The 25857-nt window shown below is 42.5% G+C and overlaps 1 protein-coding gene across 4 annotated transcripts in view; it reads left to right on the top strand.

Moving 5' to 3' along the window:
* DOCK10 (dedicator of cytokinesis 10) overlaps positions 1-25857 on the top strand; it is a 222844-nt gene that overhangs the window by 152275 nt on the left and 44712 nt on the right. For all 4 annotated transcript variants that reach the window (XM_069975419.1, XM_069975417.1, XM_069975416.1 and 1 more), the window contains exons 22-35: positions 3595-3681; positions 3775-3867; positions 6801-6919; positions 8733-8802; positions 8981-9094; positions 11019-11090; positions 12689-12835; positions 14031-14114; positions 15166-15262; positions 18597-18641; positions 18987-19162; positions 20463-20579; positions 21480-21591; positions 22857-22975. In XM_069975419.1, the coding sequence (XP_069831520.1) occupies positions 3595-3681; positions 3775-3867; positions 6801-6919; positions 8733-8802; positions 8981-9094; positions 11019-11090; positions 12689-12835; positions 14031-14114; positions 15166-15262; positions 18597-18641; positions 18987-19162; positions 20463-20579; positions 21480-21591; positions 22857-22975 (1452 nt within the window). The remainder of the gene's footprint in view (positions 1-3594; positions 3682-3774; positions 3868-6800; positions 6920-8732; positions 8803-8980; positions 9095-11018; positions 11091-12688; positions 12836-14030; positions 14115-15165; positions 15263-18596; positions 18642-18986; positions 19163-20462; positions 20580-21479; positions 21592-22856; positions 22976-25857) is intronic.

The following is a 25857-nucleotide window of genomic DNA, read 5'->3' as shown; positions in this document are numbered from 1 at the left end:
GTAGATAAGGGGAGTAGCAGTTTTGGGAGTAGTAGTAGTATCAGAAGTGGAGGTAATAGTAGGAATGGTAATGGGAGTAGTATTGGGGTAGTAGTATAGTAGTATTGGGGTAGTAGTATAGTAGTATTGGGGTAGTAGTAGAGTAGTATTGGGGTAGTAGTAGAGCAGTATTGGGGGTAGTAGTAGAGCAGTATAAGAGTAGTATTGGGGGCAGTAGGAAAGCAGCATTGTGGGTAGTAGTGGGGTAGTATTGGGGGTAGTAGTAGATTAGTATAAGAGTAGTATTGGGGGCAGTAGGAGAGCGGTATTGGGGGCAGTAGTGGGGTAGTATTGGGGGTAGTAGTACAGCAGTATTGGGGGTAGTAGTAAAGCAGTATAAGAGTAGTATTGGGGCAGTAGGAGAGCAGTATTGGGGGTAGTAGTGGGGTAGTATTGGGGGTAGTAGTAGAGCAGTATTGGGGGTAGTAGTAGAGCAGTATAAGAGTAGTATTGGGGGCAGTAGGAGAGCAGTATTGGGGGTAGTAGTGGGGTAGTATTGGGGGTAGTAGTAGAGCAGTATTGGGGGTAGTAGTAGAGCAGTATAAGAGTAGTATTGGGGGCAGTAGGAGAGCAGTATTTGGGGTAGTAGTGGGGTAGTATTGGGGGTAGTAGTAGAGCAGTATTGGGGGTAGTAGTAGAGCAGTATAAGAGTAGTATTGGGGGTAGTAGTAGAGCAGTATTGGGGGTAGTAGTGGGGTAGTATTGGGGGTAGTAGTAGAGCAGTATTGGGGGTAGTAGTAGAGCAGTATAAGAGTAGTATTGGGGGCAGTAGGAGAGCAGTATTGGGGGTAGTAGTGGGGGCAGTAGGAGAGCAGTATTGGGGGGTATTAGTTGGGTAGTATTGGGGGCAGTAGGAGAGCAGTATTGGGGGGTATTAGTGGGGTAGTATTGGGGGCAGTAGGAGAGCAGTATTAGGGGTAGTATTAGGGGGAGGAGTAGTAGAGCAGTATTGGGGGTATTAGTAGTAGTATTGGGGGTAGTAGTACATCATGGAGACAACCCCCCCCCCATAAATGTTATCCCCTGTAAGGTCCTCACCATTAATAGATCCCCCAACCCCATTAATTCCAGAATTCCAGAAAACTAATTAAAATAAAAAAATGGATCCCCTATATACTCACCTAGTGATCTGGCAGGCTTGTGTACAGCTCCTCTTCTCTCCGCTGCAGACGTGTGACGTCACCAACGCGCGGGTGGCCGGAAACAGCGTGGCGGTGATTGACAAGGCAGACAGCCAATGGGCTGTCTGCTATTAGTACGCCTGGGCTGTCGGCATCTCCCTCCTTCTCCTCCGGCCTGACGCTGCATGCACTGAAGGAGGCTGGGGGCGGGGACAGAGCAAGACATCCTCCTCCCGGCTCCGGCCTGTTACTGGGTGAGTGGCTGGGGGGGACGGAGCAGGGGCGGAGCACAGGCGGACTTTATTCTCCTTCGGGCTCCGGACACAGGGTAGGCGGCCGCTGCAGCCTGCAGCCCTTAACCTTGCGTCCGGAATACCGGCCGGGGGGGGGGGGATGCGGCGGCGGCGGCGGATGCGGCGGCGGCACAACCAGGATCACTGCAGCGGCTGTGTGTGCCCTGCTGTGTCAGTGTCAGTGTGCCGCCCCCATGATTACAGCTGGTGGCGCCGCCTGAGGCAGACATCTCAAGTCGCCTCATTATTGCGGCGCCCCTGGTTCTAATTGAAGTATGTTTCCACTGAAATGCTGATTACTCTCTTACTATATCTTTATAGTGGTTGGCACTTTGTTTTTCTGGTATAGCACTCCAAATGTCCTGCATAGACGTTATGTAGAATGAAATATGCTGGCATTTACCACTACAGGAGGTTTAAAGTGACTCTGTACCCACAATCTGCCCCCGCCCCCATCCCATAAGATCTGTCCTGGGGTCTATTCAGCAGGTGATGCAGTTATTATCCCAAACAACAACTTGTAAACTTGCAGACCTGTGTCAAATTGGTGTGGCTTAGAGTATCCATGCCCTAGGCCTGCACCGCCTCTCCCTCCCTCCTCCCCGCCCTCTTCATTATTAGGAATGCCCTTGGGCAGGATTTCTCCTAATCACCACTTGTCTGAACACTGCACATGTGCTGGATCGTTAAGGCACATGTGCAGTGTTAAGAGAAGTGGTGATTAGGAGAAATCCTGCCCAGGCACATTTCTAATGGTGAAGAGGTCGGTGAGGAGGGACGGAGAGGCGGTGCAGACCTAGGGCACGGGTACTGTAGGCGATGCTAAGTTTAAAAGTTGTTTTTTAGGACTGCATCACCTGCCAAACAGTCCCCAGGACAAATCTTGCATAAAAAGCTGCTATCTAACGGTACAAGCGGTTTGGTGGGGCAGATTGTGGGTACAGAGTCCCCGTAAGAGCTCACTGCATCCAGATAATGCACTGAACTCAATAATGTCAGCTCCCTCTATTGCAGGCAGCCAGAATTTTACCTTCCGTATGTTATCTGTCTGCAGTGATTGATCAGTAATCAGAATCAGAAATTTGGACCTAAAATTGAGAAAAAAAGGTAGGGTATAAATTTACTTTAAACATTTGCAGGCAAAGTAGTTCTCTATGGGGAAAAAATGTGATTCTCAGGGCCACCTATAAGAGGTAGCAAACCCTTTCAAATCAATGTTCGACTCTTAAAATAAATGTATCACTTAGAGTTTTTATATTTGGGAGAAGCCTTGCTTTATAATTAAAACTGTGGACATAGGCATAATAGTCTGGAGCAAACCCTATCCACTAAATGCTGAGGCATGCTTTGGGAAAACAAAAATCATTGTACAGAGAGGAGGAGACTGAGCTGTAATCCTTTCACAGTAATCCTGCCTGTGATAAAAGGAGGACACGGTTTGAAAGTGATCTGTACAAAACATTGAGACTTCATGTCTTATAAAATAACTTTTGACATATCATCAGGCATAAACAAAAAATGCTACAGCAACCTGAGAGTGTCAGGACTTAACTTCTCCAGCATATACAGGATAAAAACCTGTTCTAACATTTTTTTTTTTTTATAAGTAAACCATTTGATCAAATAGAGTACCATCTCACCACGTTAAGGTGACCTCAGAGAGACGGTTCCTAACACAGGTCTCTCTCAGGCTACAAAATTGGGCATAAATGATCCAACTAAACTCTGTTTAAAACACCCACAGGAGATGTGTGAAGTGCTAGCCAAAAGGAGGAAGCTGCACCCCCCCCCCCATATATAACACAAAAAGCAAAGAAATGGCAGCACGCCAATGAGTATGAACAGTTGCATAGGAGTGTTGGCCATTTGTGCTTTTTGTGTTAATGCAAAGACTAGCACTCAGGATGCTAATCAAGTGTGAGTGGCTGGAAGGAGCCTAGTTATCGGGCATTGGGGCCAAGCATTAAAGATGGAAGTTTTCTTACTTGCTGCCCTCCAGGGCTGTGCCCTGCAGCTATAAGGTACTGGGGCCAGTTGACACTCTTTAAGAGATAACAATTTAGTAATGTTTCTTCATATACTATTTTTATTTTACAAATAGAACCTTTATTTGTAACATAAATGAACTTTTTATGTTGTAGTATACTGCAAATGATGTGAAATGGGTTGATGGAGCAAAACCACTATTTAAAGTATCAACTATTGCTGTATCAACCGTGTATACTCAGGTAAGTGCTTCTTCTACAATTTTGCAATGTGTAATAAAGGACGTTACAGGCTGATATTTTTTTTTATTCTTAACATTTCTTGTTTCATTTTAGGACCCACATCTGAATAACTTTTTTCAGCAATGCCAAAAACGGGAACATGAACTCTCAAAGCCTCCACCCCTCAACTTTCTGGTGTCTTGTAAGGTACAGCCAGCTCACACTCTAATATTAATTTTCAATGTGGGTAAGGGTGGGTAGGAAATCCATTCCACAAAAGGCCGTATTATGGCTCACCAGTATTTTTTGCAGCACGGTTCCCGCGCGGCTCTATCTCTACAGTGCCACAATTCAGTTTCCCCGTTTCCGGCAGGATATTAATACATCATGCCGGGCAGGGAAACAATCCATTGCATGCATTCACCATTTGTAGGTCCGCAAAATCTACGGACGTGTGAATGCAGCCTAAGGCTATGTTCACACTACGTATGAGACCGGCTGTTCCGTGACCCGGCCGGGTCATGGAACGGCCAGTCTCTGCCCGGATCATCCCGGTCGGTACTTAAGTACCAGCCAGGTGATCTTTCCGGCAGCAGGGTTCTGATGCGATTGCCCACATCAGAACCTCCCACAGCACACAATAAAGCAAGTGGCCGGAGCCGCTCGCTTCAGTGTGTGAACTGACAGGGTTTCCTACGGCCGCAATTCATTAAATTGCGGCCGCAGAAAACTGACATGTCAGTTATTTGCGGGTCCGCACGGGATCCCGTTCGGAGCGTATTTGATGTGTATACACTCCGGTCGTGATCCCATAGAAATGTAGGCAATGTTCCACACTGCATAAAGTAAGGCCTTTGTTGCCAATGGCAACAACGGCCGTCCTTTTACGTAGTGTGAACATACCCTAAGGCTGTTCTCAGTATTTTGGTCAGTTATTGTAACTAAAATCTTTTTTCTTTATTGGGTCCAATCCCTTGGTTCCAAAATGAGGACAAAATAGTGATCAAAATGCTAAATATGAACACAGCCTTGGTTTAGTTCACAAACAGTATTTGGAGTCTCATTTCGATCAGTAGTTTTATCCAGGAGGTCATCCAATACACAGAAAAAACTCCATGTTCCATGGTAAAAAAAAATACTAACCAAAATTTGGCCCAAAATACAGTGTGTGACCCCAACCCGGTACTCATGAGGATGGGCCATATTTATGCACACTGGGCCTAAAAAAGAATCATAAGACATCAGATATGAGTCACATCCCTACCTCTATGGGTAAGTGCACACTGCAGAAAAACGACGGAACACCCGTTGTGGGTTCTTCAGCTCGTACCCACTCGAAGACTCTGGCGGCCGAACACATCTCCGCTGCTACTATAGGCTTCATTTTATGATTTGCTAGATTCCGCCGTCTGCCTAAAGAATGAGCAGGTTCATTTTTCGGCTGGACAGCGAAATCTGGCAAATCATAGAATGGGGTCTATGGGAGCAGCAAAGAGTCTGCGAGCGAGTGCGAGCTGCGGAATCTGCAACGGGTGTTCCTTGGGATTCCGTAGTGGCACATACCCTAACCTGGTAACTGAATAAAGAACACTCCAGAGCACAAATCACTTTCCATTCGGTCAAGTTATCCATTACCTTTTCCAGCTCTTCTTAACTTTAATCTGTCAGTGTAATTCATGTTCCAAACTGCTGACACTGTAGTGGTGCGTTTACACAGACAGATTTATCTGACAGATTATTGAATCCAAAGCCAGGAATGGATTTCTCTGTTCTTGGCTTTGGCTTCAATAATATGTCACATAATCTGTCTATGTATACACACCATTAGATACTGTAGCTGTTAGGTGAAGACACATGGTACCTTTCAAATATCTTGCTGTGCTACCAGAACATAGAATAATGCTTTTATTCTCTGCTACAAAGATTCAGAGAATCTTTTCCAAGCTCCTGATATGCTGCCAGCTGAAAGCTTCCTCTATGCCCCTTCCTGCTCGATTGACACTTGGTAGCTGAGCCCCAAGCAGGGTCAGATATAGGCAGGGCCGTATTTACCACTAAGAACCCATGGTCCGGTGCCTAGGGCAGCACCTTGCAGAGGGGCAGCATCAGGGAGCAGGGGGAAAGAAACAATTTTTTTTTTAATTTATATTCTTTTAGTCTCTCACCTCTCTTTCAGACTTGTCTTTTCGGAGGGGGTGGGGGGGGGGGGGGTGGGGGGGGTGGAGAATGCCGGTATTGGTCAGGTCTGCAATGGCGCTGTTATCCAGTCACAGTATGGCAGTATTGGTCAGGTCTGGTTTGGTGGTGTTATTCAGTCACAGTATGGCGGTATTGGTCAGGTCTGGTATGGCGGTGTTCTCCAGTCACAGTATGGTGGAATTGGTCAGGTCTGGTATGGCGGTGTTATCCAGTCACAGTATGGTAGTATTGGTTAGGTCTGGTATGGCGGTGTTATCCAGTCACAGTATGGCGGTATTGGTCAGGTATGGTGTGGCGGTGGTAAATGTGACACCTGGAGCTATTACCTACCAATCTACCAATCCTGTGGTGAGAATTCACTCAGGCAATATGCAGACGGCCCTTATCATTGATTCAATGTGGAAATTTGTTTATGTTCTAAGCCGTTAAAACCCATGAATAATGTGATTCAGACAATGTTTCTCCATGTAGAGAAATGCATGTGGCCGAAACCAGGCTCCCATTTCTTCCCCAGTATTCATGTGCTGTTACCAGGATTATTGGCCATTCAGTACGTCTATTGGTCACTGCATGAGGGTCTGGTTTTGGCTGCATGTGGAGACGTACAGTTAATGTGGTCAGATATCAATATGATATTCAGAAACTAGAAAATCATTATGCTAATTGGTGAGTGAAGATGGGGCGTCTTCAGGTTTAGTGCCTAGGGCAGCAGCAGCTGGTATTACGGCCCTGGGTATAGGAAGGGGAGTAAGGAGGTGTTACAGCTCAGGAGAAGTTTGTCAGCAGTTTGGAACACGAATTACAGATGACAGATCCCCTGTAAGCTGTCTGAGTGTGCTTCAGAGACTATATGCCCACAAACCGCAATTTCAGAATTTTTCTCTATATTTTCTTTTATTAGGGGTAAGTTGTAATAGTTATCCTGATTTTTCCATCCCCAGAACCTGCTGAACATTGAGAAGATCCACATGATTATAAGCTTTCTCCCTGTTTTGTTCAATCAACTCTTTCATGTTCTTACACAAAATAATGATGATGAAGTGATCACAGTTACTACAAGGTACTATCTAGTGTCAGTTGTGTGCAGTGAGCCAGGTATTTTCATAAGATCTGATAATGTGAACAGGATTGTACAGTGCTAGAAGAATGTGGCAGGGTAGTTTCACATATGGTGTTTTTTTCTGCTAAAAACCCCTGAAAAGAACTACAGCCACATGTTATCTGGTGGTCAGTAAGAAAGTATCTATATCTATAACATCTTTCTTGTTTTGTGGTGTTTTTACTTTACTTGGGTTAGTGGAACTTTTTCAAAAACATAAAAAAAAAAGTGGCACACATACCGTAGGTGTGGTATTTTTGAGTGGTTACAAACCAGAGCAAATGGCCGTATTTTTTTTTTTAACTGGAATTTTTGTGATACAGAGCGCCAGATCCCCATGCATGGACATAGATTAAAAGTGTTAATCTCACTTTTAAAAACTTTTCACGTCCCACAAAGATGTTAAGACCCCCACCAACAACTAGACAGAACCCCCCCAAAAATGACCAACTTCACTCCACAATTCTCCATCTTATGCAATGAGATGGCAAGAACAGCAAGTCAGAGAGTGTTCCTCACTAGCAAGAATCTGAACACGCAGACCAATTAAAATTTATGACGTCTGTCAAAGGTTTTTTAAAGGGATAGCAGCATTTTAAAAGAGAAGATACCTGCCATCACCATTAGAGAGTGCTAAGAAGCGTACTAAATAATTTTATCACCTAATCATCTATATAAGATCATCAGGAATCCTAATGCTGCGTTTACACAGACAGATTTATCTGACAGATCTTTGAAGCCAAAGCCACGAACAGACTATAAACAGAGAAAGGGTCATAAAGGAAAGCCTGAGATTTCTCCTCTTTTCAAATCCATTTCTGGCTTTGGCTATCAAAACTTGTCTGATAAAGCTCTCTGTGTAAACACATCATAAAGTCACCTGTTTAGGTTTCAAATCAATTGATTTCACAAAGTTATACAGAACTGTAAATTACATATATATATATATATATATATATATATCTTAAGCCTTCCAGTACTTATCAGCTGCCATATGTCCTGCAGGAAGTGGTGTATTCTTTCCAACCTGACACGATGGTCTCTGCTGCCACCTCTGTCCATGTCAAAAACTGTCCAGAGCAGTAGAAAATTCCTTTAGAAAACCTCTCCTGCTCTGGAAAGTTCCTGACATGGACAGAGGTGGCAGCATAGAGCACTGTGTCAGACTGGAGTAAAAACACCACTTCCAGCAGGACATACAGCAGCGGATAAATACTGGAAGACTGGAGATTTTCAAATAGAAGTAATCTACAAATCTGCATTATTTCCTGACCCTTTTTTTTTTTTACCTATTGAATTCTATGGCACAGACAAAGATAGCCAAGTGCTGTACTCACCTTCTGTTTTTAAAGGAGCTGCAGCTTGCATCTTCTTCCAAAGAATCCCCTGTTCTTGACATCTGTGGGTTTCCCAGTAGTCAGACCCCCAACGATTAGACTTTTAGCACCTACTGTATCCTGTGGATAAGTAATACATGTTGTTCATGGTCCAAACCTTTAAAATTAAATTAAAAGGAAACACATTTAGATAACTGAGTTAAAAATCTCTGAAGATTTGAAATACATTACCATTAATGTACACGACTGTGCCAGGGTTTTAGCTGAAGGCTTCCAGCTTCTAGTACTAATGATATGGGAGCTGGTGAGATAAAGGCCGCTTCTTCCAGCATCCTATGCCTCATTGCTGTACACTGCTCACCCCAGAGATCTAGGTCTCATTAGAATTGCCTTTACATATACTTCCAGTTGTGCTAATGAATGTCTCTCTGCTGTAGGGTTCTGACAGACATTGTAGCTAAATGTCACGAGGAGCAATTGGAGCACTACGTCCACTCCTATGTAAAGGTAAGTACAGGCCTGTATGTAAATGACCTCTTATTTTTTGCCTTATGTAACACCCTCAGTAGAACAGTGAAGACCCATCAATCAGAAATTGTGCATCATGCATCAGCACAAGGACTTTTTGTCCTTGTCATCTATTCTACCATCTATGTATTAACCATTTTCATTCTTTTCGTCTTAGTACGTGTTTAAAACGCAGTCACATGGGGATCGGACAGTCCATGAAGAACTTACCAAAGGGGTGACAAGCCTGTTAAAATGCAATGAGCTTAATACGATTAAGCTAGTGCTAAGGGTAAGCCATGTATTTCTGTACTGTATATCAGTACATTGTATAGGTGTATACACAACACACACTAAAAGGGGGTAAATATAGTGTGTTATATATTGTATTATTGAAAAGTTGTGTAACTATCCTTTGTGTGTCACTTCTTTTCCATTTTCAAAATCTCTGCTTGCTGTCAGGGAGTGTAAGTGTTGCAGAAAGTGAAAATCTATCCTGACAAGTGCACAGATGCTTAGAATAAAATACGCGAATACTGTAATCAGGGAAGGTTTTAGTTACGGTTTTAAACAAAGATTTAAAAAAAAATTAGCATTTGCATATTGAGTACGCAGATGAGCAGGTCGTCGTATCTCCACTGCGGGACCGGCATCAGAAGCGGAACTGGCAGGATGGGGTAAGTATGGGGGGGCCGTATCCAGGGGTAGGGTGGGTTCAGGGGGCCATCCAAGGGTGACAGGTTCTCTTTAAGAGCCACGTACACATAGGTGCATCTGTCACTGTTTATGCAGCCAAAACTGAAAGCTACAGCAGCTATAATCTCTGGCAGCAGCAATAGTAAATATTTCAGGCAGCAGTAGGGCATGCCCCACCAACTGTTAATGAGAAAAGTGATACATTACTTTCATACTTCATTACTAAAGTTTTCTATACAAAATTAAGTTTACTAAATTTAAAGTGTACCTGTTATTATAACTTTCAAAATCTAAATCAACGCTAGATGTGAAATAAAGCAAGTTTGCAATATACATTCATTATTATTATTATTATTTTTTTTGCTGTTATCATGCTATAAAACAAAGCTGAACTTACCAGAAATCCAGGTCCAGTCTCCTGAAGGCAGATTTGCTGACTTGTGCAGGTTGAAAAAAAGGCTAAATACAGGAATTCTGGCCAATACAGAGAGTCACAGCTCAATGTGTCCATCAGTCACATGACTGCCTTCTCTCTGTGAGCGCTCAGATGGCCTGAGATACACAGGACTTCCTGTGTTTAAACTCGAGAATAAAAAGTCAGAAAACAGGAAGTGCAGTGTTTTCGTGATAACTAAAAAATAAAAAAGAATGTATATTGCAAAATTGCTTTATATCACATCTACTTTCAGTTTAGATTTTGAAAGTTATAATGACAGTGACAGGTACAGGTAAGGCATTTTAGGCAATGGTTCTTGGTGGCCACAGAGGCACAATGCCAAATTTGTACAACTTTTTCTGCTACAGCGATGTTGCTGTGAAACCCTAGTCTGAGCCAATAGTCTGTAATAGAGAGAAGAATGTTATTAAAGGTAAGGTAAGTTATGCTCTATGGTAACAAGAGCATATTGGGGAATAGCTGTAGCAGGAAAGAGAGCACCACTGGATCTATACATCAGATGTATCAGCAAATGGATATCTCCTACAGCATTGATTGCTGTGCAGTTTTCTTTCTGTATTGCTGTGATATAACCTTGTTATAAAAGCAAGTAATGTTTATTTAGTATGTAAAAGAGAGGAGCAGAGCCTTCATCAAAGGACTTAATTCACACACACACACACACACACACGCTAGTGGCTGCATAGACAAGATACATCAGACCATTCTAGCCACAGGACAGCAACAGCTGTTTGCACAGACACAATCCAGAGGTAGTGACTGTATGCAGGTAATAAAAGAAGTCGGCGCTCACCGGTCCAGTTGCAAATATCAGTCGATTTATTATAAAAACCTCACATACATGGGGGAGGGAGGGGAACGCAGGAGTGCTTTGGCATCATTCATCTGTAGTCCTGGACATACAAAACCATATTACAGCCCTTTGTACAATAAATCAGGTGAAATTGTCCTTTTTGTTGTAGAATATCTTATATTGAGCAGGTTAAAAAAAATTACTAAAATTAGAAAGCGTCTTCCCAGAAATAACAGCTAATGTGTTTTTTTTTTGTTTGTTTTTTTACAGCATTCACAGTTTTTCTTTGAGATAATTATCAAGTCCATGGCTCAACATCTCCATGATAAAGAGATGATGCAGGTAAATTGGTTGTCCATGTGGTGTCACTAGGCTCTTACGGGCCTTGTACACGGGTCGATTATCTTGCAATAAATTGTTAAATCATTCAAATTTAAGTTATATTCTTCTGGTGTAAACGACAAACAAAATTCTTTTTGCATGCCGTCGATTGCATCAGAATCGTCATTAATCGTTTGCTAGCCTTGTAGTGGAAACATGGGGATCAGTTTTATATTACAATTGTAATTACAATCGTATTTATGATCGTAAATACAATTGTTTGAACAACCTTTCATAGCGATTTATCTTTTCACCTATCATTTAAAAAGTAAAAAATCATCCCTTGTCATTACCTAAACATGGCCACTTTTGCCCCACTCCTGTCTCCAGGTCAGGTGTGGTTTGCAAATAAGCTCTATTTACTTCAGTGGAACCGAGTTTTAAACCCCATTCAATCTGGAGACAAGAGAGGGGGAAAAGGGGCCATGTTTTTGTAGCGCTGGATAACCCCTTTAAGCGATTTACCTGTACAGGAAATATTACAGAGGCTGACCAGCATTTTGAGTGTCATATGAGCTAGGACTTAGAATAACATGACTGTTATCGGTTCTATAGAGACAATACAATTGTTTAGGATACCTTGTGCAGATCTGTGATTGCAGCTCATAACTCCAGTCCTACAGGCCCTACCACTGATCTTGTTTCGGGGATATCCCATATAGAGAGTGCTTGTAGTGAGGCCTGGGAAATACCATGGAGGTCCTTAAACATGACCCAAGGGGGGACATTGAGGACTGGAGCTGAAAAATCCTGTTTTTGTCCAAGTTCTAGTTCTAATTCCATGGCATCTCTGGTGCCACTAGACTGGACATACTAACAGGTGGGCAATCACATACAGTGGGTAACAGAAACAGGTATGAGGACATGACTTAAGGCCCTATTACACCAAACGATTAGACCACAAGCAGCAGACATGCATGCACAATCACAATCATGAAAGTGACAGTCTGCTGCTCATCGCTCCGTGTAATATAAGCAGTAAGAACAGACCACCGCTGACTTCAATGGGCCACCCAAACAATCTAAGGATTGTTCGGGCAATCCCTTCCGCAGCTCCACGTGGCCCCTTTAGCTCCTCCCCGCTGCTGTCTGTGCATGTAACAGCAAAGACAGCGAGCAAAGAACGCTCGTCAATATTGTGCCGTGTAATATGGCCTTTACAGAGCAGCAACCATAAAACAAGGCCTTTATAATACTACTTATGTAATACCACATAGAAAATTGTTACTCCTTCCTGCGTATATAATTTTACTGACTTTCCAATGATTCTGGTGCATTGACTGATGATGTTGCACACAGGCCACATATTTTCCATGACACATTTTCATATGCACAACAACTTTAGTTTGGCATTATTCAAGTTCTAGCAAAAATAAAGATGCAGTTATCAGGACTCCTAAAAGCCTCCATATTATAGCTTGTTGGTTTCCACCTGACATGTGGCGGCTTTTAGAAGCACTGCTAGAGGTAGCACGTCGAGGTTTTCTATATTTGTGTTATGTCCAATGACTGAGTGCGCAGCAATTTCTCTCTGATGGAAAGTTTTCTCTATTTGTAAGGTTGAGCGCACTAAGAGGTTCCCTAAAACCTTCCACAATGAATTGGAATTGCTGGTAATGAGCTTCTCAGACCATATCATTTGGAAATACAAAGATGCCTTGGAAGAAACAAAAAAGGCTAACTTCAGCCTAGCTGCGTTTCTGAAGGTGAGAAAGTCATTTATTCTTTTTGTCCCAATTTGTAGTTTGTTTGTTTGTTTTCTTCCTCCCCACCCTCCTCATCATTAGTAACACCCCCACGCAGGATTTCTCCTATTCATCACTTGTCTAAGCTGCACATGTGCTATAGCGACACATGTGCACTGTTTAGACAGGAATTAATAGAAATCCTGCCTGGGGGTGTTCCTAATGATGAGGAGGGTGGGGAGGAAGAAAGGAGAGGCTCTGCAGACCTAGGGCACAGACACCCTAGGCCACAGCAGTATGACACAGCACTGCAGAATAAAAAGATAATTTTTTGCTCTAACCAAGGCGCCAGCCAAGGCCAAGACACAACCAGTAAGGACTTACTCTCATCAAATGGATGGTACTAGCAGTTTGGTGGGCTGGGTTGGTGTTTACAGAGTCGCATTAAAGTCTATACTTTTTATAAAATGCACTTCAGACAAAGGCCCAGATTTACTAAATAGAAAGCTGCCACATTTTGTAGTTTTTCTTTTTTCCTTTTTAGCATGTTTAGAATGTTCCCAAAACATTTCATATGTGTTTATGATGGATTGTTCAAGACAAACCAGACCAGAAAACCTCAAATTTTGCCTAAATGAAAAGTTAGAAACAATAGAAACATAGAAAATGATGCGCATCAAAAAACCAACCAAATACACTAACCAACAAGTAGACTGTATCTACCAAAATGTCAAAGCAAAACCCTAGTATGTAAGGATTTTGCAAACCTGACAGTAAATCTGGGCCAAAATGTCTTATGACCAAAAATGTCTTTATGAAAAAATCCCCCAAAAAGGCTTGTAGAAAAAAAACAAAAAATACAATGTTTACTCACCAAGCCGTTTTTTTTATATACGGTATATGTAAAATCCCTAGCTGTATGCTAGCTGTGGTTTCAGAGCCTAGTCTTTACCCTTAAAGGGGTTCTACAACCTTATGAAATTGATGGCCTGTCCTAAAATAGACCATCAGGTTGCATACTAAACAGTTGTTTGATGAGGTTGCTCTCATACCTGCATTGCCGTACTATTATCATTGTTTACCTGGCCACATGGCCCTTACAAACAGCTGGGAAGGGTGCTACTAGCATCTTCAGACTTTCAAAATAATATGTGTACTGCAGATTAAATTTTATTTTTTTTTTGGTTAACAAAATCTTTGATCTGTGTTTTTTTAGCGCTGTTTCACATTTATGGATCGTGGTTTTGTATTCAAGCTGATAAGTGGCTGCATCAGTATGTTTAGCCCAGGGGACCACAAGGTAAGGGGTGCATGTGTTCTTTTCATTGTTAAGCATCAAGTTATGTTTTTGCAGGTATAATAATAAATAGTATTATTAGTACCTGAATGCAACTAGAAAAGATAGTAGACACTTGGGGCACACATGGTGTATTACTGCAAACTAAGCAATATGTTTATAGTTTTGGCTCCAGAGCTGCTCACCTGGGGTGGTCATGCTACGAGCCCAACACCGCCAATCGCATGATCAGATATGTAGCCAGTCCGCGGGGCCGGGGGATCCCGGTGGAGAATCAGAAGCAAGTTATGCAGGCTGGAGGCACAGCCGTGCCTAAGGTCCGGGACATTACTGGCGCTGAACGGCAACAGATGGTAGTCACTACTGAACTGATGGGAGTTGTCTCAGTCACTACTGAACTGATGGGAGCATGCCAATTAGGGCTTGTTCATATAACTGTAAATTAAACTTTTCTTAGAATTTTCTTGAGCTGTAAACTAAAACTTCCCAGAAAAGGCTGTGCAGGTACAGCATGTAATATACAGTACTGTTATATAATAAACTACTGAAAGGTCCTACTGAGCCACATAGATTCTAATGCTGCTCTGATATGTCTGACAAATTGCCACTTTGAAATATACTGGACAAGCTTTAGTACAGTCTTAGGCAAGGTTCACACTATGTAATATATACGGACGTTGTTTTTCCATAGTGTGAACCTAGCCTTAGACTAAAAGTGGTCTTAATACTCATAGTAACCAAGCAGAATAGGGGGTACCATCTACCTTCTCCTACCCTCAGGAGCAGTATTTTAACAGCGGTACAGTCCTTCTGTACTGTACACTTTTCCTTAGCCACTCTGCAGAGCTTTGTTCCCCTGGTCTCATTGTCCTCCAACAAAAAGACCACTTTGACGAGGAAAGTCTACTGCGCGAGGTTTACTGTGTTGAGCTCTTTATACTTGAAGCAAATTTGTGTGTCTTTTAGATGCAGATCCTGTTGAGTTTTCAGAGTAGTTTTTGAGAGTAAAGCCGCAGTGTACGGTCTATAGATGACAGCTTTTATTGCGTTTCAGATTTTGTACCAGTACAAGTTTGAGTTCCTCCAGGAGGTCTGCAGTCACGAACATTTTATTCCTCTCTGTTTACCTATTAGATCTACAAACATTCCAGGTAATACCTAGCGCTATACAATAGTCATTATTTCTGATATCATTTCTGCATGCGTAGTAGCTAAACATACACCAAATAGCCACTGTAAGAGATACACTTGCAATTCAACTGGGGCTTTCCTGTAGAAGAATTAGACATGTGACTCAGGAGTGCAGCATAAAATCAAGTGAGCAGCTATTGCATAAATCAGTTTCATTGTGAATCCACATTAGAATGTGAAAATCCAGTGATCTGTAAATGCACAACTGCTCGTTCTACAGCATGGTTGGGCTATAACAGCAGACAACCAGCTTGAGTGACACTGCTTTCTAAGGGAAACAGAGAGGAAGGACTCCAATGGGCAAAAGAGAGCAAAAACTGGATCACTGAGCAGAGGGAAAAAACTCAGTCCTTCACTGTCCTACGATCTCAAAGAGCATCTCTTGGAAGAGGAAGAACATTCTGTTCAGGCAAATGCAAAAATCTGTCCTGTCCACATGGGCCAATATTCCAGCAGAATGATTTGAAAATCTAGTGGAATCCATCATAATAAATTTCTGTGATTCTGAAGGCTAAATGAGGGTCAGTGCTCTACTACATGACCATTTCTCATAAAATATCCATTTAGTGTATGCCCCAACGGTCACCTATGTAAAATTAGAGGTATTGATTGTAATCTCACATATATTGTAGCAAGAACTTTATATCTGTATGATGTAGCCACTACTAGTTACAGTGTCAGAGCTATAATATATCATTTTCATGGCGACTCAGAACTACAGTTTTATTTCTTTTCATAAAATGTTATTAACATTCTTTTTTGTTTGCTTTACAATGCAATATACCACACAGCAAAATACAGAACAATACAAGGACAGTCATGGTGACTCTACAGAACTACAGTATTATTTTTTTATACATTTTTATGATTTTTTTTGTGTGTGTGTTTTACAATGCAATATATCACACAGCAAAAATACAAGTATCATTGGCTAGCCATGCTTCATGCAGATCTAAGGAGACAAAGACAGTGGAGGTAACAAGAAATAGCCACAGAAATAGCACAGAGCACATTAAGGAGGTTGTCCAGCAAACTGGAACTGTCCAAAGTAGCAGCAAATCCCCATAGAAAACCTCTCCTGCTCTGCACAGTTACTCTCTCAGATAGAGATGTCAGCATAGACATCAGCGTCAGACATTTATGTCAGAATTTAAAGTAATCACCGGCGTATGAGGACCACTTAGGACTAACTAATACTTAACTTTTAATGATTCATTAAAAATATACAACAAAAAGGTCCACACAGACAACAAAAAGAATATCCACTAGTGTGCTCTATGTACAGTGAAGTAACCTGAAGGGCCAATATGCATATCGGGGAGATTATCCCACGTCCCCGGAGGGATACTAATAATTTGGGACTACAGGCCAGGTGCCAAGGTACACAAGATACAGTCTAAGAGTAAGGGAGGAAAAGAGAGGAGAGTGGTGGTGCGCCCTGCTCTCTGCCCTAGTAACCTCTTGCCCTGCCTTTTGGGGAACCCACCTCCTTAATAGGGTGGCCCCAACCACGATGACGGTCCCTTCCTTATTGCACGTGCCCAGGAGGAAACAAGAAACACAGAAGACAGAAAAGAGTGAAAAAACAGTGTAAACTCAAAACCACCTTAAAAACAAACAGCAAGAGATATCATTATATATACACAGCCCCTATTTCATAAGCTGTGCTTGTTCCTACACAGCACCTATTTTATAAGCTGTGTTCGTTCCGACGCGTTTCAGCCATCCCAGTTATGGACGGATTCATCAGGGAACACATGTAGCACTCCAGAGGATGTGCTTAAACCAATTCCTGCTGTGAGGGATATCCTCTCATCACAACAATATCCATGGACCTCTTAGGAATGGTAAAAATAATGCAGTGATAAGTCACTAGTACTCAGCATGGTGACAACAGATAAGAAAATAACAGGAGAATGACCCCATATAAATAAATGGATAAATAAATAAAGCAGATTGTTGTACTTAGCTATACAGATGAACTAGAGCAATAAATAGATAAATAAATAAAGCAGATTGTTGTACTTAGCTATACAGATGGATTGACGCAACACTGCCTGCAGGGATCCATGTTCACCCCACGATGAGAGGGTGACACTGAATCAAAGGCAGGCCAGGCTTATATACCGGTAATAGTCATATTACTTCCGGGTTACGGTTAGTATGTTGATGCGGTCACGTGACCTATATGCGGTCACGTGACTCCGCTACAATCCTGACTGGATACTTATCAGGTAGCCTCTGTATAAGCATAGGGCGCACAAGCACCACTTACCAGCCTGCAGAAGATAACAAGGACGCCGAGAGTGTCAAAGACGCCACTAGTAATCCATATAGTGATGTTCTGCGGCCACTTCCGGTTGCCGGAACGCAAATGCGTTCCAAGCGGCGGAAGTGCGTCATGTATCAGGTACAGGGCTATGGAGTGGAGCGCAGAATGCGTTCCACCCGCAGTTTTATTGAACAGGACGCAGTGATGACATCCAAGGCAATACAGCCCATAATCGGTGGACACATAAGCCACATCAAATGATGAATCCCCCATGTAAATACCTAATAGTGTGTATAGGGGCAGAAATATCATGATGTTAGTAACCCATAGAGAAAGGTAATAATAAAACGATGTATAATAACTAAGGTAAACATGATAATTCATAAACAATAAAACATAATAAGAAATCAATCATAGCCCAACATACGCCACCCACACACAGACAAGATAGTGTAATGGGTGGCGAGATCATTGGGTGTAGATGCAATTATAAGGGGTTACATTCCCGGGCTAATGAAGCCACTCAATATCCACACAGACAAGATAGTGTAATGGGTGGCGAGATTATTGGGTGTAGATGCAATTATAAGGGGTTACATTCCCAGGCCAATGAAGCCACTCAATATCCACAATATGAGATCATTAACCAGAGAACAGTCACCAAGAGCACACAATAAGGGCATATTTAACCATATTTAATTTATGTCAGAATGAAAGGAAAACACCATTTTATACAGGATATACAGCAGCTGATAAGTATTGGAAGATTTTTTTGAGATTTTAAAATAGAAGTAAATTACAAATAAATACATATATATATATATATATATATATATATATATATCTTTCTGAAACCAGTTGATTTGAAATAAAGATTTCTGCTGGATAACCCCTTTAAGCACATAATAAAGACACATAAGGAGTAAGTGTTTTAACCTAAAATACACAAACAAAAAACTGATTTAATTTTGTAAATATGAGCATTAACTCTTTTTAATTATTTTTCCCCATACAACATGAAGATTCTGTTACACCTACAGACTCTACAAAAGCATACCATGCACTAGGTAAGTGCTCCCTTCTAAAGGTCCGTTTAGTTATTAAAGGGAACCTGTCATCACTTTTATACAGCACAAGTCATTGGAGAGTCCCTGTTGGCTTCTCCTTCTCTCTACCAGCCTTGTCTCTTCTTGTTTGGCTGTAGAGAGCAATGTCTCAGTTGAGGCCAGTGGGGTGGAGAAAAGCCTCCTGGGCCCACCCCAGGCGACATTAAAGTGATGGTAGGTTGACTTAAAAATAATCCCAGAGATCTCACAAACTGTTGAATTTATACCAAATGTTTACTAGAAAAATGACATTTATTTGCTTAGACTGTTTTTATCTCATTTGTAATATCTCTATGTTTGACAAAGACATGCCAGAGTACACCTTAACGGATGACTTCTGTCGGAAACACTTCTTGATTGGCATTCTATTAAGGGAGGTTGGTTTTGCATTGCAAGAAGACCAGGATATCCGGCACCTAGCCCTGACAGCCCTGAAGAACATCATGGCTAAGCATTCTGTTGATGACAGATATACAAAAAAGGTAGCTCGACCTTCATTGCTTCTGTCAGCAAAGTACATCAGATTTTTGGAAAACCATGAGGAGTTATTATTTTTAATACGCTATTAATTTTTAAAGTGTATTCGTCATTATAAGCAACTTTGCACAACTCAAAGCATTTAGGAAAGAATTTAAAAAAATATATAATAGATCTTATTAGACAAAAGGGTTTCCTTCTTTATTCACAAGGCTGTATACCCTCCCCCTTCCCCTCATCTGTCCATCACTAAGTAAATGTTGTCAACAGTAGAGTGGGCCAGGCTTATACCGCCCATACAAGTCTATTAGCATCAAAGTATACAATTTATATAGATTGCATGCCTGGCCACTGCTCTCTTAATATTCTATGGGACTCCCTAACACTGCAGAGCCCTAAACCTAATTAAGTTTGGCAGTCCCAAAGAGAATAAATGATCTGCATTGCCACTCCAGTGGAGATCCCTGAGGTCGAACCCTTATCAATGAGCTTTTCTGTGGATATAGTATACCTTTAAATCTTGGAATAACCTCTTTTATTCGTGCTAGGATTGTGTCGCAATTCAGGAGCAGTGTCACATTTCAGGACTTCTCATTTTGTGTGATGCAGTTGACAGAAAGATTCACGGTTGTGCGACCGGGATCACTCTATTGCGTTGCCTGGTCATGTAACCCCTTCACTCATGCAAGTCAGTAGGGTTGCTCTGTAACCCATAGGGAGCTGCGACCATGCAGTAATGAATTTTCTGTGACTTTAGGGCTCTGGCTGCTTGTGGGTCATAGGATGATCCCATTTACTTGTATGAGTTAAGGGGTCAAATTACCAGGCAACATAACGCAGTGATTCATGGTCACAAGACATAGAATTGCTGTGTTTTTTGAGCAAATTGTGTCAGTCCTCCTCAGTCTCTCTTCTGTTGGTCTATTCCTTTTCCCTCTACAACATTATGCCAAAAATTTTCAGCAGCATCTGTGTACTTGGTGTGATGAAAACTGACCTAAACATATGTGAAAGTAGTCAACTCCTTACTTGTCACTCCTTACTATGGTCTTCAGCTCTGAGCCAAAGAATAGTCTAGTGAAGAGGCTGACCAAGGACTGGCAGCACTCACACTACTGGCACAGTAATGAGATTTTTTTTATAACATGTGGTTGGGAATCTCAGTACAGCTGCCATTTACTTGCAGGAATTGATGAAAATGTTCTCTATGTTTAAAGGTTAGAAGTTCTTCATCATAATACGGTAGAAGTTCTTCATCATAATACATCCGCTTTGTTGTATTTTTTGTACTTATTGTATTTTCAGGAAAAACAAGCTCAGATAGCTGTTCTGTACTTACCTCTCTACGGTATTCTCCTGGATAATATGGCCAGAATATTCATGAAGGACTTTTTTCCATTTTCAATTAACACATCCAACCAGGTAAGTTTGGAAAGTGACCCTGCCTAAGGCTATAGATTGGGTGAAATATTCCTCCTTTTATTATATCTGGTTATATACAAGCATTGCAACAGGATTAAAGGGGTCATCCAGGATTATGAAAAGCACAGCTACTTTCTTACAAAAACAATTCCACCTCTGTCCTCAGGATATTCGCTTCTGCTGTCTAGGCATAATGGGAATTATAATTTAGCAACAGCTGGAGGGCCAAAGGTTCCCAATCCACCATCTAATACCCCTATTCCACGGAACGGTTATCGGTCATAAACTCGCTCCGACCGCTTGTTAACGATCGCTAAACGATTTTTTTTTTAGCAAACGATAACACATAACGTGAACGATATATGTAGTGTAACGATTATTTTGCGGTCATTACATGGTCGTTTAAAACGTTCGCCGGGGTGATCATGACTATACGACACACCTACTTTTTTTAAACCTTTTTACGAACGACTGAAAGATTTCTAATTTTACGAACCGATTAACGAATTATCTTTTAAAGACCAACAACTTTTTTTCGACATGCTGAAAAACAACTTTGAACGACAGTATATCGATTTTGCCTTTGTCGTTCGCTCGTTAACACCAATTCCATGAAGCAATTATCGTTAAAGAGCTGTCGTTGGAGCGAGTTTATGAACGATAATCGTTCCGTGGAATAGGGCCTTAAGTAGATATGCTTTACCACTGTCTAAAGCTATTGAAGTGATTGTGGATTTTTTGATCACAGATTCTCCGTAGCTCTATACATACATGTGAGTGACTGTAGCACTAGTGTAATAGGTAGATATCACTTGCTATTGATTGTTAATTTTCCAGTCACAGGGATATGGAATTAGTTAAATGGATGTTAGGACTCTAATGCTTTTGTTTTGTTGCTAGGGCTCGAGGGATGACCTGAGCACAGCCACTGCGTCCCAGAGTCAGTCTGCCATAAAGCATGCTGCATCTGCTGATACCTCATTTTCTAAAGATGTCTTAAATTCCATAGCAGGTAATGTCAAGAAATGTATTCTATATACAGCAGGGATGGGAACCTTCGTCCCTCCATCTGTTGCAAAAGTACAGCATGATGGGAATTGTAGTTTTGCAACAGCTGGAGGGACGGAGATTCCCCAGCAAAGTGTTGACAGCTAGTGAACTATCGCTGTTGCCTTTACAAAAATCTGTAGAATATAAAGCTATAATATATATATATATATATATATATATATATATATAATATAAAGCTTTAGTTTGATACCAAATCCCTGATATAATTCTTTTTCAAAATAACAAGTGACAGTGAACTTCTGCTTCTCTCCTGCACATCCAACCCTCTAAATATAGGCTTCCATTTACATATTCTATCAGTGCACTGGAGGCACACGCTGCTGCCACAGAGGATGACAGCTGATGGCTGCTGTACATTGACAGGCTACTCATGGGTCTGCGGGGCATTGCAGAGAGCAGAATCCACTGCAGCAATGCAGGCTACTATGGGATCTCACCCACCGCTAAGCCAAGCACTTCACATAATAGAATTAGCTATATTCTATTATAATATTCTAAGAGGTTCACTGTCCTAATTTAAAGTCAAATAATGCATCCTGTGACAGTAAAGGGCATAGCTTGAGGCTTGCCAAGCTTCTTTTCCTTTCTGTAATGCCAGCAAGGTACTAGTATAGCTTGTGATGTATCATCCCAGTCATATCTGGTTGGGTAGGGTACACTCTTTAGTGAGGATGTCAAGCTGCGAGCTCCAGCCTGTCTCAGAAGGCTGAAGGCCCTGAACGTCATTTCTCTGTCACATTTTGCATTATTGCACAGATACATTTTGGTGGTGAAGTGGGGGATATATATATATATATATATATATATATATATATATATATATATATATATATATATATATATATATAATTATACTGCATGGAAAAAATATATACACTGTATATATGTGTATATATATATATATATCTTCTAAATTGTTGCTTCATTAAGTTTTAATGACAAAATTTCCTCGATTAAACACTGTTTAGAAGATTTATCATATATCCTGACACAGATCCAGTTTTCTTAAATAACATTTGATTGTGGTGTAGCCATTGACATCTATGCTGTATATACAGATAGCAACTGTGGAAACGAACATCTGTCACTTCACGTTCAGCAGCATCGTGTTACTTGTCATTGAGCTGTGTGTAGATGTCCTCTCATCTGATCTGCTCATCGTCTGTGTTTGTGCCGTCCTCTCATCTCATCACTTTACTCCTGCAGCTTTCTCATCCATTGCCATCACTGCAGGGAATAATGCCGACTCCAGGGCATCACTGGCCAGTCTGGAATCCATCCCAAGTGCCAATGAGAAAAGCGAGAAGACTGAAAACTGTGAAAAGGTACGGGATTTGGAGCACCTAGTAACCTTCATAGCAGTCAGCGTTTTACAGAGCACCTTGTTATTATTTGTGTAATAGTGTTTAAATTGTTGCTGTCATTTAAATGAATGTTTGACACTTCGCAAAGATCAGACAGGGTCTCTTATTAGTTATAGCCCAGTGAAGCATGCGACAGCTCTGTCTGATTGACTAAAGGAGATGGGCTCTATAGACTTATAATGGAATCCATTGCTTGTAATCAGTTGGACAGTGAGCCAAGCTGGGAAGTTATCAGAAAGTGGCCTCCTGCAACTTTTCCATCTGAAATATCACATACCCGGGTGAGGGACCGCCCGCTCAGCCAATCAGTGATATTGCAGCTAGAAGTTACTATACAGTAATGGAGAGGATGGGAAACACAAGGGCTGACAGAGACTGCAGAGAGCATGAAGGAATGAGCAGGGCAGATGTGGGCACATACATGCAGCACTCTCTGTCCAGGGAGAGAGAGGTTACAGCTATGGAGAGATTACCTCCACAGTCCTGTCCCCTGATGCAAGCCCCAGCCTGAAGTGGATCTGCTATGATTTGGAAGGTGATGGAGACTTCCTGGGTGAGAGTACTGTGCTGTAGACCATCCAGTGGACACCATGCCCCTGCTCCACTCGCCCTCCCACCCAGTACAGGGAGCTCTTAAACCAAAGCAATGCTCTTAAACCAAGTCACAATTTTAAAAAACTGTGAGCTCTTAAACCAAAACGCTCTTAAACCAAGTTACTCTTAAACCAAGGTACCACTGTAGCTAGAAGATTGCTAGGAAGTGGCCGATAGCCAGGGAACACAGGGAATTGGTTGCTGGCTAACAAACAACAAAAATTGAGCAAAGCGGTGAGGAGGTGGAGACTATATATACCCTCTGGAGAACATGACAGAAGACTCTAGAGCCTGTGGGCTGGGCTTATAAATACAGGTGGACAGGCACATGCCTGCCACTAGAGGGAGCCCAATCCTCCAGGAGAAAGAAGAACATAGGACAGCGCTCCATGGCGAGGATCAGGTAGACAAAACAGTAAGGGGACACAATATGGCAACCCTCACCTGGTCAAGTTGTGCTAACTGGGAGGCACAACCAGGGCCGGCCTTAGGGTAGATGGCGCCCTGTGCAGAATACTCTTTTGGCGCCCCCCCCCCGGCTGATTGTAGCCCATCGCAAGCCTATCTCTTGGAGACACGCACTGTATATACTGCTTACACGGACAGATACAGTCACATATACACATACAGACGCACGGGGGAGGTTCATCAAACATGGTGTAAAGTGAAACTGGCTCAGTTGCCCCTAGCAACCAATCAGATTCCATGTTTCATTCCTCACAGACTCTTTGGTTGCTAGGGGCAACTGAGCCAGTTTCACTTTACACCATGTTTGATGAACCTCTCCCACAGTGTATATACTGCTTACACAGACACACAGTATATATATCCTGCAAACACAGACACACATACAGTCACATATACACATACACACCACACATACCCACCACTGGGAGTTGTTGTTGTCCTACCACACAGCAGCATGCTGGGAGTTGTTGTCCTACCACACAGGGGCATGCTGGAAGATGTCCTACCACACAGGAGTATGCTGGGAGTTGTTGTCCCACCACAGAGAGCCACATAGGAGTATGCTGGGAGTTGTTGTCCCACCACAGAGAGCCACATAGGAGTATGCTGGGAGTTGTTGTCCCACCACACAGAGCCACATAAGGAGTATGCTGGGAGTTGTTGTCCTACCACACAGGGGCATGCTGGGAGATGTCCTACCACTCAGAGCCACACAGGAGTATGCTGGGAGTTGTTGTCCTACCACACAGGGGCATGCTGGGAGTTGTTGTCCCACCACAGAGAGCCGCACAGGAGCATGCTGGGAGTTGTTGTCCTACCACACAGAGCCACACAGGAGTATGCTGGGAGTTGTTGTCCTACCACACAGAGCTACATAAGAGTATTCTGGGAGTTGTTGTCCTACCACACAGAGCCACACAGGAGTATGCTGGGAGTTGTTGTCCTACCACACAGAGCCACATAGGAGTATGCTGGGAGTTGTTGTCCTACCACACAGAGCCACATAAGAGTATGCTGGGAGTTGTTGTCCTACCACACAGAGCCACACAGGAGTATGCTGGGAGTTGTTGTCCCACCACACAGAGCCACATAGGAGTATGCTGGGAGTTGTTGTCCCACCACACAGAGCCACACAGGAGCATGCTGGGAGTTGTTGTCCTACCACACAGAGCCACACAGGGGCATGCTGGGAGATTTCCTACCACTCAGAGCCACACAGGAGTATGCTGGGAGTTGTTGTCCCACCACACAGAGCCACATAGGAGTATGCTGGGAGTTGTTGTCCTACCACACAGGGGCATGCTGGGAGATGTCCTACCACTCAGAGCCACACAGGAGTATGCTGGGAGTTGTTGTCCTACCACACAGAGCCACACAGGAGTATGCTGGGAGTTGTTGTCCTACCACACAGAGCCACACAGGAGTATGCTGGGAGTTGTTGTCCTACCACACAGAGCCACATAGGAGTATGCTGGGAGTTGTTGTCCCACCACACAGAGCCGCACAGGAACATGCTGGGAGTTGTTGTCCCACCACACAGAGCCACACAGGGGCATGCTGGGAGATTTCCTACCACTCAGAGCCACACAGGAGTATGTTGGGAGTTGTTGTCCTACCACACAGGGGCATGCTGGGAGATTTCCTACCACACAGAGCTACATAAGAGTATTCTGGGAGTTGTTGTCCTACCACACAGAGCCACACAGGAGTATGTTGGGAGTTGTTGTCCTACCACACAGAGCCACATAGGAGTATGCTGGGAGTTGTTGTCCTACCACACA

The sequence above is a fragment of the Dendropsophus ebraccatus genome, chromosome 6 (assembly GCF_027789765.1).
Source record: "Dendropsophus ebraccatus isolate aDenEbr1 chromosome 6, aDenEbr1.pat, whole genome shotgun sequence".
Lineage (NCBI taxonomy): Eukaryota > Metazoa > Chordata > Amphibia > Anura > Hylidae > Dendropsophus > Dendropsophus ebraccatus.
This window is presented reverse-complemented; position numbering and strand designations above follow the sequence as displayed.